The 13,764-nt window shown below is 44.9% G+C and overlaps 2 protein-coding genes across 3 annotated transcripts; one reads left to right on the top strand and one right to left on the bottom strand.

Annotated features, from left to right (window-relative positions):
* Window positions 1-310: 310 nt before the first annotated feature.
* FANCD2OS (FANCD2 opposite strand) lies at window positions 311-3,868 on the bottom strand. Of its 2 annotated transcripts, none has more exons than XM_019984264.2 (2): window positions 3,718-3,868; window positions 311-1,331 (listed from the first exon to the last, which is right to left on the bottom strand). In XM_019984264.2, exon 2 carries the CDS (start codon window positions 1,321-1,323, stop codon window positions 787-789), a length of 537 nt encoding a protein of 178 aa, XP_019839823.2. In that variant the 5' UTR covers window positions 1,324-1,331; window positions 3,718-3,868; the 3' UTR covers window positions 311-786. The 2 variants fall into 2 exon arrangements, with proteins under 2 accessions (XP_019839823.2, XP_070632314.1); XM_070776213.1 differs by lacking the exon at window positions 3,718-3,868 and adding an exon at window positions 3,527-3,711.
* A 1,756-nt stretch (window positions 3,869-5,624) lies between these two features.
* On the top strand, window positions 5,625-12,999 carry BRK1 (BRICK1 subunit of SCAR/WAVE actin nucleating complex). Its single transcript, XM_019984799.2, has 3 exons — window positions 5,625-5,835; window positions 11,998-12,080; window positions 12,351-12,999. The coding sequence occupies exons 1-3, from the start codon at window positions 5,718-5,720 to the stop codon at window positions 12,375-12,377; spliced, it is 228 nt and encodes a 75-aa protein (XP_019840358.1). The 5' UTR covers window positions 5,625-5,717; the 3' UTR covers window positions 12,378-12,999.
* Window positions 13,000-13,764: the final 765 nt, after the last annotated feature.

Below are 13,764 nucleotides of genomic sequence, written 5' to 3'. Positions count from 1 at the left end.
AAAGAAAGTCAAACGTTTGGCTGCATTTTAAATTTTTGGTGGTTATGTAGACATATAAGACAAAGGTGAAAAGGGCAGCATCCAACTCATGTTAACTTTGCATAAATTTTATTTCCACATTATTCTGAGTTATACCTATAATCTAGTTATAAGAATACTACAAAATGGCTTGTAGTTGATTAAAAATAAAACATTAAGCATACACTTCAGCTAAAATGGGGAACTCTTCATGTCTTCTGCTCTTATTTCAGTGCCAGACTGTTAATATTTAATATTTGTTAATATTTCTACCTACTTTCATACTCTCCAGTAATGTTAGGGTGTGGGTGGTTAGGTTTTTATGTTGTTTTTTGGTGGGGAGGTTAATCATTGACCTATATACACATTTTTGACCCCTTTATCCTCATGTACATAGGAATCCATAATCTCCTTCCTTGACATTCTTTGTTTCTCCACCTCATTGTGGTTTTAGTGTTGAAATGAGGTCACAGTAGGCTCATTGGTGTATATGGTTTAATGGTTCTTTATCACATGGTACATGTCAGTGCTAGTTTGACTCTCTTTCAAATGGTTGTTCGGCTTTACAGTGGAAATGTTCTCCTCCCTTGCTCTGTCACTGGCCCATTTTTGGAGGGAAAGGGAGGAGAGGGGCTCCTGAATTGTCACCGCCTGACTGGAAAGCAAAATAGCTGGGACAAGCAGTTTCCTTTACAGGGACAGCTCTACATAAGCTTCAGGCACATAGCGAAAGACATGGTGTGAGGAACAGGAATCAGATGGGACCCTTTACTTGGAATGTTGCAAGGCAAAGGTACACTTCTTGTATGTTGCATACAGCAAGAGGATGGAGCGTAACATCTGTTTGCACATGGTCACTGTCATCTGAATCTGAGGTTCCTTAAGTCCAGTGGGCCACTGGTGCTCCCGGCTAATGATTTTGCAAAAGGCTGACTTCTCTGAAACTCTGAAGGTCCCAGTCCACTTTGGTGGCTGAGCTGTGATGACCCTGCCAAAGACAGAATCCACTCCACTGAGGCGGACAGGCTGAGGCTTCCTGACCAGCCCTTTCTTGTTGTTCATGGTTCGGAGCTCTGATGTGTGATAGGGCAACTTGGGACTCACCCCAGGCTCCAGGAAAGGGCTGTCTAGGACTAGAGTGACCTCTTGAAAGCACAGCTGCACTTCAAGGTCAGAAGGGGTATGTGGGAAGCAGGGGGAAGCCCTAAAGGGGTGCTTGGAAGAAGGGGTAGGTGTTGTATGCCGCAGCCATTGGAAGCTCTCATCCAGTGGGGTCCATGGTGACCAGAGCTGGTATCCTGCCATTGACAGTCCTAGAGGAGAGGAATCAGAACATGGAATTTCCCTAGCATGCTTTTGGCGAGGGTAGGGCTGTTCAAATTCACATCTCTGTCTCAGTATTAACTTTACCTTACTCTGTAGTTCTCATGAACACAGATTCCAGTACTTTGTTAGGATACAAGTAGTTCTATAAAGGGCAGTAGAGGATAGTGACAAGTATTGAATCTGGTAACTGCTGTGTGTACTTTATTAAACCTAATCACAAGCCTCTGAAGGTAGGTTTTTATCCATGGTACAAATGAGGAAATGGATTTGTCCAAAAGAGTAGCCCTGTTTGGTATTAGGATCTGTGCTGTGTTGATAACTGCTAAAGACAGAATCTGTGCCTCTCAGGTGGCAGAGGCTGCTGGCACTCCATGGTGAGACATTTGTGGATGGGTGCTCAGAAAGGCCTGTCTCACCAGGTATTTGTGACTAAATCACATGTACTTTATACCGTTGGTTCTCAAAGTATGATTCTGGGACTGGCGCCTTAAGCATCCTGTGGAAACATGGAAGAAATGCAGATTCTTGGGTCCCCTGCATTCTGCACTTAAAGAAACCCTCCAAGGGAGTCTGATGCACCTTACAGTTTGAGAACTTACGCTTTTTCTTTAAGGAACTTCAGCTTTTCTATTCTTAATTATGGACAGTCAGAACCTCTTTTGACACGTGACCAGCTCTCTCGGCGCCCTGAGGTACTTATACACCACCTCAGAGGAATTACACAAGGCAGGAGGGGAAAAAGTTCCCAAGACCAGTCCTTTTTTAGTTTTTAAAGATTTTTCTGGTTCTCCTATGTATGTGTTTTTTGGGCTTCCCTGGTAACTCAGCTGGTAAAGAATCTGCCTGTAATGCAGGAGACCCTGGTTCAATTCCTGGGTCGGGAAGATCTGCTGGAGAATGAATGGGCTACCTATTCCAGTATTCTTGGGCTTCCCTGGTGGCTTAGCTGGTAAATGATCCATCTGCAATGAAGGATACCTGGGTTTGAAGCCTTGGTTGGGAAGATCCACTGGAGAGGGGAATGGCTACCCACTCCAGTGTTCTGGCCAGGAGTAGAGTCACAAAGAGTTGGACATGACTAAGTGACTTTCACTTCACTGGGTATGTTTTGTTTTTGTTTTTTTATCTGTGTAAGACCCACTGGTTGAGATTTTTTCCTTTCTTCTTTGAAGATAAAGGAAAAGGCGTGGAGGATATGTCGCTAACTCAAAATTTACCCAAGTAGAATTTACACTTTCCATCTTTCTACTTTAAAATTGTCAGTATATAAAGGATTTCACTGAATTCAAGAGAGATGTAACATTTATTCAGCACCTACCTACTATGATAAGGGGCACGGCAGACCCTTTTCTTTCTAGTCAAGTGTATTTCTCTGTATCTTCACTATTCTTCCACAAAGGTAGCAGCAAATGGGATCCCATCCCACCCAGTAATGGCCCAGGAGAAGTTTGACAACCTCACCATAGTTTGTGAGACAGTGAAGTTTTGTTTTGAAAAGAGAATTGTTGGTGACATTTGAAACAGAAGACCTGCCCCTGACAGTGGTTAGTAGAAAGATTTGTTGATTTCCTCCGGCTGGGAATGTTTCTCCTGAGGTATGCAAGCTCTTGTGCATACTGTGTTCAAATATCTGGACTGCCTTAGGATGAGAAAGTGACAACCAAGGGATAGTTATCGGTTTGAAACAGCCTGTGAAAGGCTTCTGGTACTTGATATTCTGGCCCTAAGAGCACGCATCCAGGATCAGGGCTGCTCTGGTACCCCATCAAGACAAGGTCGGGGTGGAGAGTGTTAACTCTGAATGTATGATACAGAAAAAAAAAAAAAAAAAAAATCCAGGAGCCCTTCTTCCTTGTCTCTTGAGAGGAAATAGGGCCAGAGGGAAAAGACTTTATCGAATGTCCAGCCGAAATACTAAGCAGAACCAACATGGGGTGAAAGAGAGCGTCTGACCCCAGGTCCCTTCCACCACTTTTACATAAGGATCAAATAAAGCTAGTTCACCGCTCGATCCTACCAGCCACGAGTCTCCATCATCCACTTCAGGAGGATTTGAACCTAGTCAGTCTGTTCAAGCTGCTCTAAGCGCTCCCAGGTAGGGAACACCTGCTTCTAGCCCCAAAGGTTTTCCCTTCATACCCTTCCTCCCATGTCAAGAAACCCAGTCCCTTCATTTCCGCACCTGGGAACGGGGAAGACAGCGTCAAAGTGCAGCTGAGGTCCTTATGAACTGTGATCCCGAGGGGCTGGAGCTGCCCTGAGAGGAACAGGCTCCCCCTCCCTACCCCGGGGCAGGGGCCAGACGGATCTGGCCGAGGCGGAGGTGGTGGTGGGAGCCCGGGCCCGGTCCCACCATCCGGGCCGTGGTCTCACCTGCTGAACTCCGCGGGCCTCACGCTCCAGAGTGGCGGCTGCTGTTCCCTGGCCGCATCTTCGCCGGGTGCTTGGCAACAACCTTTGTGACCCAGGACCGTGGCGGCGGGGTGGGAGGGGTTGGGGGGGAGCGGGGAGAGCCCGAACCGCGGAAGGGGCGCGGTGAGGGGGCGGGGATCGAAGCGCCCCGTTCGCTCGGAGCCCCCATCTCACTGGAACACCCGGTCCGGGATTCAGCCTTCAGGAGTGCTGAACCGAATTCTCTTCCCCTCCGCCTCTTCCCCACCTCGCCACAGCGATGTGCCTTTGATCTATCTGGTCAAAGAGGACTACGGAGCCCATTTCAAAGACTGGCCGGGAACCTGCCTGCATAAATGTCAGGGGAGGGGGAGCTGTGGTTAGTATTAAAAGGTTAGCGCTACCCTTTAAACCCTGCTCTGAGTTACCCAGAGTTCTGAAGGCTTTTGTGGCTGCATTGAATAACCCCAGTGCAAGGACCCAGACAGGTGCTCCCCTGTCAAGATGGAGAAAGATAACTCTCTCCTTGACTTCCTAACCAAAAACTTTGCTTTCTGTTAAACTTCAAAAAGGAAGATTCTCATTCTCAGAAAGCTGAAAAACTGACACTTTCACCTTAGTAAAAGAGTGATTTGGCTACTTTTAAACTTCATTGCCAACAATTACTCTTTAAGGCCGCGGGAAGGGAGGTCTACCCAGTTGACTCCTATATCCACAGTGCCTGACTATCACAATGCCTGGCAGGGTGCAGTATTTGTAGGAAGAATTAACTAATGGCCCACCTGCGCTTCCCTTACCCAGAAAACCGCCCATGCACTTTGTGAACCCATGGAACACAGCGCAAACAGCTGTCAGGTTTGTGTGACTCTAGGTGAAACTGAAGGGGAGAGACTGGGCATCTTTGGGTTGGGGTCAGGCTGAGATCCTGGTTTGGAAGACCAAATAGTCTTGAGGGACTTGTCAAGAATTGTCAGATGCCCACTGTGTGTATGTGTGGCCTTGTGGAAGGAGAGATAAGTGGAGAGAGTTGGAGAAGGTTGGTGGCAGAGAGGGGAAAGGGACAGAGAATGATGAATCTTGGAAGAGACTAAAATGATTTTAACTTACCACTTTTTACCCCAGTAATTTTATTTTTATTTTCCTCTTGAATAATTTTGCATAGTTGCAATTTTTTAAGTGTATTTTGTTTTCCGTTTCAATTTATCATCTGTGTTGTGCTGCCATAGTATTTTTCCTGATTAGCATTTAAATGACTGCATAATACTGCTCTGAGTGGCTATACCAATAGCCATTCCCCAACTGCTGAGATTTTTAAAAAACAGATTATCTCAAAGAACACCTCTGCGCTGAAAGTGTTTTTTCCCCAATAATTTTGTTAAATAATTCAAAAACTTTGAAAATGTGTACAGCTCTTGCTTTCAATTTTACAAATTTCCTTCTGAAGAGACTGTCAGTTTACAGTGTGATCAGCTAATTGCGACGTTTACCGATTTCCCCTCAGCCTCTTCAGAACTGAAAAAAATAACGTTTTGTTCGCTTGATAATTGCAAAGTGGCACATCATGTTCTGTTGTTTAAAAGGTATTCTAAAAATGATTTGTATTTAGTGTGGTTTAATTGGCTATGCCCAGCTTGGTTTGGACACAGCTCGCAAGCTTACTTTGAAGCACTTGAGAGAAGGTGTGAATGTGGACCCATGCGCCGCCCCCCGCCCAACGACCATAACCGCCAGAGACGGAGGCGGGTATTTGAGGGGGATCTTTGCATCTGCGCACCCTATTTTCCTCGTCGGCTTGGGGCGGGTCTGTTCCGGGGCGTGGGAGCAAAGCGAAGACGCTACCGAGTACTTGACAGTGCGCAGGCGCGCCACAAGGCCCTGGGATTCGTGGGTACCCAGGCAAGGGTGTGGGAGAGCGGCGCAGGCGCCCTGGCGGCCTGGAGGGTCGAGGCGCCTGCGCAGTCGCGCTTCCTCGGGCAGCAGCCATGGCGGGACAAGAGGATCCGGTGCAGCGGGAGATTCACCAGGACTGGGCGAACCGGGAGTACATTGAGGTCATCACCAGCAGCATCAAGAAAATCGCAGACTTTCTCAACTCATTCGGTCAGCGGTCGAGCAGGGGGAGGCTGGGAAGAGGGAAGCCCGCTGAGCGAGGGCGCTGAGAAGCTTTGAAGGGGAGTCTTGAGTGCCCTAGGCTCCTGCTGATTTTCGCTTCCTCATTCAGGCCGCACCTTCCCCCTCTCGCCCTGACCCCGGGCTCCACTGGACAGTCCCTGGGGCGGAGGGGAGGGGGGGTGCGGTTATCCTGCCCCAGACTGAGCTCATCGGCAGCTTTGCCTTTACCCCGGATCCATTATCGAGTCTTTCCTTTTCCCGGACACGTCCTGGCAACCCTATCCTTCGTCTGCGCCTTTTCTTCTCTTCAGTCGCCTCCCTTCCTCCTCTGTGCTTCGTTTCCAGTTCCCACTTGGCTCTCAGATGCAGCATGATCTTGTCACTGCCCTGTAAAGACTCTAGAGGTTTCCCATCTCCTTTCTGGTCGAGCCTTCTAGTCGCCCCTCCGGCCCCTCCTGTTAGTCCCTTCTTGTCCTGTGCTGAGCGGGAGCAGATGAGGGCAAAGTAAGGTCCACATCTTGTCACGCCATGGACATCTCTGCGTTGCTAGTATGAAACCGACAGTGGGTGTTCTGCTTCTAGCAAAATCTTTCCTAGGCATTAACCTACTCGTGACAGTCTTAAATTCTTTCCGCTTTGTCGCACACCCTTCTGGACAGCAAGCCGGTAGCAGAGACCCCTACTTCCAGTTCTTCGAGTGTTTCTTTGACAGAACTGAGCACTTGGTAGACTTTCTATGTCATCACAAGGAGTGGGAATGACATTTTTCCAACTGGTGTGCTTCTGGTCCATTCTTTCAGCAGTGTTAAATGGTTACGATTAAGGAGGGGTCAATGATGTATAAGAAAAGATTTCAAAAGGAATTATTTTCTAGCTGGAGAACCTGACACATCCTAAGGAGTCTAAGGACAGAGCAAAAGTTTGATCAGAAGGCATCTGCAAGAGAGACTAAGTCTTGAGTACAAGGCTGTCTCTTAGGCTAGGTGGGGGAAAAAGCATCATTTTCCTGCCGTTAAAGAATTTCTGTCTTGCAGATGAAATAATGACAGCTTCAGAACAAAGCAGAATATTGTTTATGTTTTAATATATTTACATACAAGGTGTCTTGGGGTGGTGGATTTCCTCACTCAGGTAATGGGAGTGATGTTAGTATTAATGAGAGACAAGAATAGAATAAATTTTATATCAGTGACACAAATTCACACGTATAACTTCCTGTAGTGGTTGTAATAGGAAATGGTAGTCAAGAAATCATAGAGCTCATGTATTTTTTAAAGTTATTTTTTAAAGTTCTATGCAAACTCTTCCAGTGTTAGTTCTCCTGATTGTCTCTTCTGCTTCCCTAGAGAGATGAACTATTACGAGGGCTCTTTAGGGCACTTTATACTCATAACTTTTCCTCAGAGGAAGGACCAGATAAAATATTCCATGCACAGGGAGGGATAGAGTGATGACAGAATGGCATCTTTGAAACTTTGGCTTAGACTGAGGAGGCAGTGGAACGTGGTTGGACAAATAACTGACAAAGAATTTTTACTTTTTAAAAGATATTTATTTATTTGGCTGTGCTGCTCGACGTTTGTTCAGGCAACTGGGATCTTTGGTTGTGGCATGTGGGGTCTAGTTCCCTGACCAGGGATTGAACCTGGGCTCCTTGCATTGGGAGTATAGAGTCTTAGCCATCGGACCACCAGGGAAGTCCTGAGAGCCTCTACTTTTAAAACCAGAAGTAAAAGACTTCATTTATATGGTAGGCGTTAATATCTGATACGTAGACAGAATATCCTAACAGAATATTAAGAAAGTCAATTCAGTAAATCAAGCATCTAAAATAAGTTAAACTGGGGCTGTTTTTCATAATTAAAAGTGACCTAGTGTCTCAATTCCCCCAGTTTGTATCTAGATAACGTAATAACTTCATTTCTGAGCATTTAATCATATTAATCTACCTGCAATGCAGGAGACCCCGGTTTGATTCCTAAGTCGGCAAGATCCCCTGGAGAAGGGATAGGCTGCCCACTCCAGTATTTTTGGGCTTCACTGGTGGCTCAGTTGGTAAAGATCCACCTGCAATGCGGGAGACCCCAGCCTGATTCCTGGGGTTGGGAAGATCCTCTGGAGAAGGGAATGGCTACACCCACTCCAGTGTTCTTGCCTGGAGAATTCCATGGACAGAGGAGCCTGGCAAGCTACATACAGTCCATGGGGTTGCAAAGAGTCGGACACGACTGAGTGACTTTCTCTTTCAATCATATTAATAAACATATAATAAACATGCATTCATCTCTGACATAAAACTTTTTGGCATGTTACTGTAGTTTTAGTTGGTGAGTCTTGGAATTAACCAAAAATTGAAGCATTTGAGCTTAGAATTTGTGGAGGAGAAATATCTCTTTTCTTGCTATATAAGCAGGGAAATATATGCTGCTGTGAGATTTTATCAAATACATGTGAGTTACATTTTATCAGATAGAAAACAAAGGCTTTTCTCTCTCTCTCTCTTTTTTTTTTTTAGTTTCCAGCAAGTCCTAGACTAAGGAAATAGACACACAAGATTCCAGTCTTTCAGGAGCTGGAAGAAATGGCTTCCCTTAGCTTCGGCCATTATTTTCCTCTAAGGTGGGGGTAATGGCCTAACATTAGCGATTACTAGGTGATTTTTGAAGATTTTAGAAAGTGGATTTAGGCCTTTTAAAGAAAAGAACAGTTAATTACAAGTAGAAATAATTAGGAAGCACAATTAAAGGGTAAAGCAATTTGACTTAGCAGTTAGATATACCTGAGGCAAGGTCCCAAAGATTGGCGGTATCACGATATAAGAGTTTAGACAAAGACCAACAGGCTGAGAAACTGGATAAATCATAAAGATAGATGAGTACATTGTCTTGGCATTGGATGACTAAGGATGAATGAGTGTGGGATGTATTTTCCCATTCTAAGCCATTTGCATGACTCCTCCATTCTGATGTGTGGCTGCGGGGCTTGTATCATGTGTGTGATGTGATTTGGTGGCGCAGAGGTTTAGCAGGTGTTTCCTCTAAGGGGGCATCTACAGCTATTTGAAAATGGCAGCAAACCTACAGTTCTCACCCTGACCATAATAGGCTTGTAGGCCATGTGCTTTGGAGAGGGAATTGTTTTTCCAGGATACCTAATGACTCTGAACAGCTTTACCCTGTGATTCTGGCTGGTGAGAGTAGGGTTTTGATCCATTTGTGGTTTTCTCTTTGAGCATGGGAGGACCACTGGGACCTAAGGACACACGCATCATGATGTACCACAAGCATCCTAACACTAGGCCTATTCTGTACTTTGAATGGATGAAGTTTCTAAAAATAGATTGTTACAAATGATAGCTTTTTATTTTTATACCTTTTTATCCTGACTCTGAAGCGAACACATGCAGAGACATGTAACCAAAAAAACAGAGTGTGTAGCTATTTTTAAATCTCCATTTTCTTAATAGTTAGCCAACAAATATTACTTGCCTGTTGTGACTCCAGCTGTGTGTCAGATGCTGTGAGAAAGGAATAAATAAGAGTAAATGGACAGAACCACTTCTAAAAGGTTTAGAATTTTGTTGGAGAAATAAAGTCTTCCCTTGTGGCTCAGGTCTCCTGCCTGCAATGCGGGAGACCTAGGTTCGAGCCCTGGGTTGGGGAGATCCCCTGGAGAAGGAAATGGCAACCCACTCCAGTATTCTTGCCTGGAGAATCCAGTGGACAGAGGAGTTTGGTAGGCTACAGTCAGTAGGGTTGCAAAGAATCAGACATGACTGAGCAACTTTGGAGAAATAAGATCTTATGAGAAAGACAGTGTTGATTTTTGTAGGCTAAAGTTATGTGCAGTAAGAGTTCAGAGAAGTTGTTTGATAACTGGCATTTGTTAGCAGTGGTCATGTATGCACACCGTTAAACACCCTGATGAGGACACATGGCATTTTCAGTTAAAGTCTGATGATAATGTACATATAAATGCATTGTGGTTTCAAATTTGTCCAGCTGCCAGGTTCTTTCCCAGTATTTTGTTTGAACCAGTATTATTTAATGGAATCTGAAATATGACTGAAGTTTCTAGAGTTTAACGTGTTACATTTTCAGCAGTGCTTATCTGTGCAGGCCAGTAACACAGTGTTGTTCTTGGATTCTGACTCATCACCAGATTGACAGAGCTGGAACAGAACAGCCACCCAGGAAGGAACCCTCCCTCTCACCACCCCACCCCTTCATTGTGGCCATGACTTTTTTTTATGGGAAATGACAGGTTGTCGGTGATAACACGCGTGCTCATTCTGAATAGCCTTTGAGCTTCTAAAAACCAGGCTGAAAAGAGATTAGGTCCTATTGGGCCTGGGAATTCGAAGCAGCAGCACTTGCAGGTTAAACACACATACACACACACACACACACCACCCCCCTGCCAAGAACATGTATTTGTATGGCTGAGTCCCTTTACTGTCCACGTGAAACTATCACAACATTGTTAATTGGCTTACCCCAATAAAGACTGGTTTTGGTGTTTAAAAAAAACAAACCCAATATTTAAAGGAAGAAGGAACAGTGTCCAGGATAGGCAAATCCTTACAGAAGAGGGAGGATTATGTCCACTTGGCAAAGACCTCTCAGAGGTCCACTTTGAATGGACTTGAAGGAGAATGCTGAGGCAGGCAGGATGAGTTAAGATTTGGACTTGATGGGATGAAAGTCGAGGCAAGAATCAGGGTGTGGGAGATTTCTTAAATTGGGTGCTGAAGTACTTTTGCATAACATCTAGGGAAAAGTTGAAAGGGAGGATTGTGAGCTAAGTGTTAAATCACTGGGTGGGAGACTGTCTTGGAGAGCAGATATTTAGAACTTCAGAAGTGGGGATTATTGAGTGATGCCTGAACATCAGTGTTGGAGGAGGGTGGGAATAATTAGCGTGCCTGGAATGTGGAGAACAGTTGGAGGAAGAGTGGTCAAGTGATTTCTGTTGAGAAGTTTTGTAGGGAAAAGGTATCCTAGAGCAAGTCTAGGTTTCCTTTTGGGCGAGGTGGTAAAAGAGACTGGAAAAATTAGAGGAAGAAAAGGAACCTTTTGCAGATGGAAGGCAGGCCCCACAGGGTTTTTGATGCTCTCCAGGTTTTCTCTTGTTCCAAAAGGCCTGTGCAGGGACTGTTGGGTCATCAAGGGCCCCAAGAGCAGCAGCGTGGCAGGGCCTCCACGAGCTCAGCAGCACCACACCTTCTGTCCTTCTAGGGTCTGCTGCTTCCTTGACCTCTACTGTTCTTCCCTATTAAGATTATTTTCTTCCTCTTATCATTTCCCCTCTCTTGGAAACTCTTGGTTTGCCCATTAATTATCAAGTGGCCATCTGTACAGCCTTGGTGTATCAGTTTTTTTTTAATTTTCTATGGCTGCCATAACAGATTACCACAAATGTAGTCACACAAACCACATACATTTATTATCTTAAGTCATGTACATCTGAAGTCCAGCAGTGGTTTGCTGAGGTGAAATCAGTGTCAGCCCAGAGCCTCCCTCCTCAGCTGGAGGTTCTAGGAGAGGAGCTGATTCCTTGCCCATAGCTTGTGGGCAGAACTCATTCTCTTGCAGCTGTAAGAATAAGATCTGTATTTCCTTGCTGGTTGTCAACTAAGGACTATGCCCAGCTTCTAAAGATCACTTGCATCCCTTGGGTCATGGCCTCCTTCTTCCATCTTTGGAGCCTTTGATGACAGGTTGAATGCCACTCACATCCCTTGTCCTCCTTCTGCCTTTCTCGTGCCTTTCATGTCTACGTTTATGGACTTGTGATTACATGGGGTCCATCTGGGTAATCCAGAATCTCAAGGTCCTTCACCTTAGCCACATCTGCAAAGTCCTTTTGCCTGTGAGATACATATTTGTGGGTTCTGGGGATTAAAGTCTGGACATCTTGTGGGGAGCAGTATTCTCTGCCTGTCACATTTGGTAGGAGGTTAAGCAGATCCTCCCTAAGCAGCTGTGTTCCTAAGATACTTCTCACCTTATCCTCCCACTGCCTTGCTTTGCCCACTCGCTCCCATTTGTGCCTTGCATGATACAGCATTCCTCCTCTTCATCTTAGGGGGCTGGCGTGTGTCTATGTCTGGAATGGCATTAATCCTGAACGTCTGTCTTCTTTTACTAGATATGTCTTGTCGCTCAAGACTCGCAACACTAAATGAGAAATTGACAGCTCTTGAGCGGAGAATAGAGTACATAGAAGCCAGGGTGAGTATGCCGGGCACCGGGCGTCCTCATGAGGCAGGTGTGGCTGTGTGAGAGAGAATACACATTCTCACTTGTTGCTGCAAAAACTGGGAAGCAGAAACAGGCTTAGAGAAGTTAAGTACCTTGCCTGAACTTAAACCTGCTTTCTGGGACTCCGAAGCTGTCCCCTTTTTCTACCACTCCCCAGCTACCTAAGATATAAAAATTTAATAAAATTTTAGACTCTCTATTGCTTTTGAATTTATCTAATTGTCAGTTTTCCTTTGACAGGTGACAAAAGGTGAAACCCTCACCTAGGACTGTGCCATGCTGCTGCTGGGAAGTTTGCTCTTACAGCAGCCAGCCTCTCGTGGGAAAGGCCCCAGCAGCCTTCAGCTCCTTCCTCTCTCCTTAAAGAACAACAGGGCTTATTCTTGTTTTTCTTTTTTTCAAAAGTGTGGCCTTTGGGCTCTGCCATGCACACCCAGAAGTGTGATGTGGCGTGTGGGGAGGAGTCCGGGGCCCTCTCGGAAACATTGTTAGGCATTTTACCTCTGCAGTAACATTCTGTAGAACTACATGTCAACACATTTGAGGCACTGAGAGCCAAAAACCTGGGACTCTGTCAAGGTCCTCCCCACCTCTCTCTCTCTCTCTCTCTCAGTCTTTCCTTATAGCTCTCATTGCCTGTGCATTGATTCTATAAACAGTCCTTGTCTTATTCCCACCTTTGGCTGGGGGTAGGAAGCAGTCCTGGCTGAGATGCCCTGGTGAGGTGGCTGCCAGAGAATGTTGTTGCTAACCCACCAGTTTCTTGTCCTTTTGGGGAGGTCAAGGCCAGGCCCCCACTTGGCTTGAAAAGGGACATTTTCAGAGTTTTCTGTCTGTCATTTGGGGTGTCTTTACCTCTCATATTTCCCTAATAAACTCCTCAACTTTATCTGACTGCTGTGATTGTGGTGGGGAGAGGAGCTAGAGACGGGGTACACCTCTTTCACAGAAATCTGATGTGTGGGATTCTTTTTTTTTTTTTTTTTTTTAAGCAGAAGTCATTATCTTTATTGGAATGAGAACCAATAAGCCTTGATCATTTCTACTTTCAAGTATATGGCCTTTGTAAGGCCCATTGCGGCTCCATCAGGGTTGCTTGAGAGTCACCGTTAAACAGTCAATGCTTTTCAGTTTTGTAAAATAATAAGGTGCTCTGACCCATTGCTAGATAAAATATCTACCCACCCATCATCTATTCCTGATCACCCCATCAAACTCAACACATTCACGGAGACTTATTCCAGCCAAATGAAGCAACTGAGAAAGAACATTTGTTTAAGCCAGATATTAGCAAAGTTAATCTGAAGAAATTATGTGAGAGCTGCCTTGCCAGTGCCTACTATCACAGAATACTTGTGGGATAAATAAAATCAATACATTTGGAGGTGAAGTTTAGGAACCTTCATCTTTTTTTTTTTTTTTTTTTTTATGTTTCTTTTTTTTTTTTTTTTTTTTGTTTGCTTGTTTATTAATTTATTTATCATATATGTATATAAAATTCTTGCTAGACTGCTTTCTATTTCTTTTTTTTTTTTTTTTTCCACTTCCAATTTTATTTTATTTTTAAACTTTACATAATTGTATTAGTTTTGCCAAATATCAAAGTGAATCCGCCACAGGTATACATGTGTTCCCCATCCCGAACCCTCCTCCC

The sequence above is a fragment of the Bos indicus genome, chromosome 22, assembly GCF_029378745.1.
Source record: "Bos indicus isolate NIAB-ARS_2022 breed Sahiwal x Tharparkar chromosome 22, NIAB-ARS_B.indTharparkar_mat_pri_1.0, whole genome shotgun sequence".
NCBI lineage: Eukaryota > Metazoa > Chordata > Mammalia > Artiodactyla > Bovidae > Bos > Bos indicus.
This window is presented reverse-complemented; position numbering and strand designations above follow the sequence as displayed.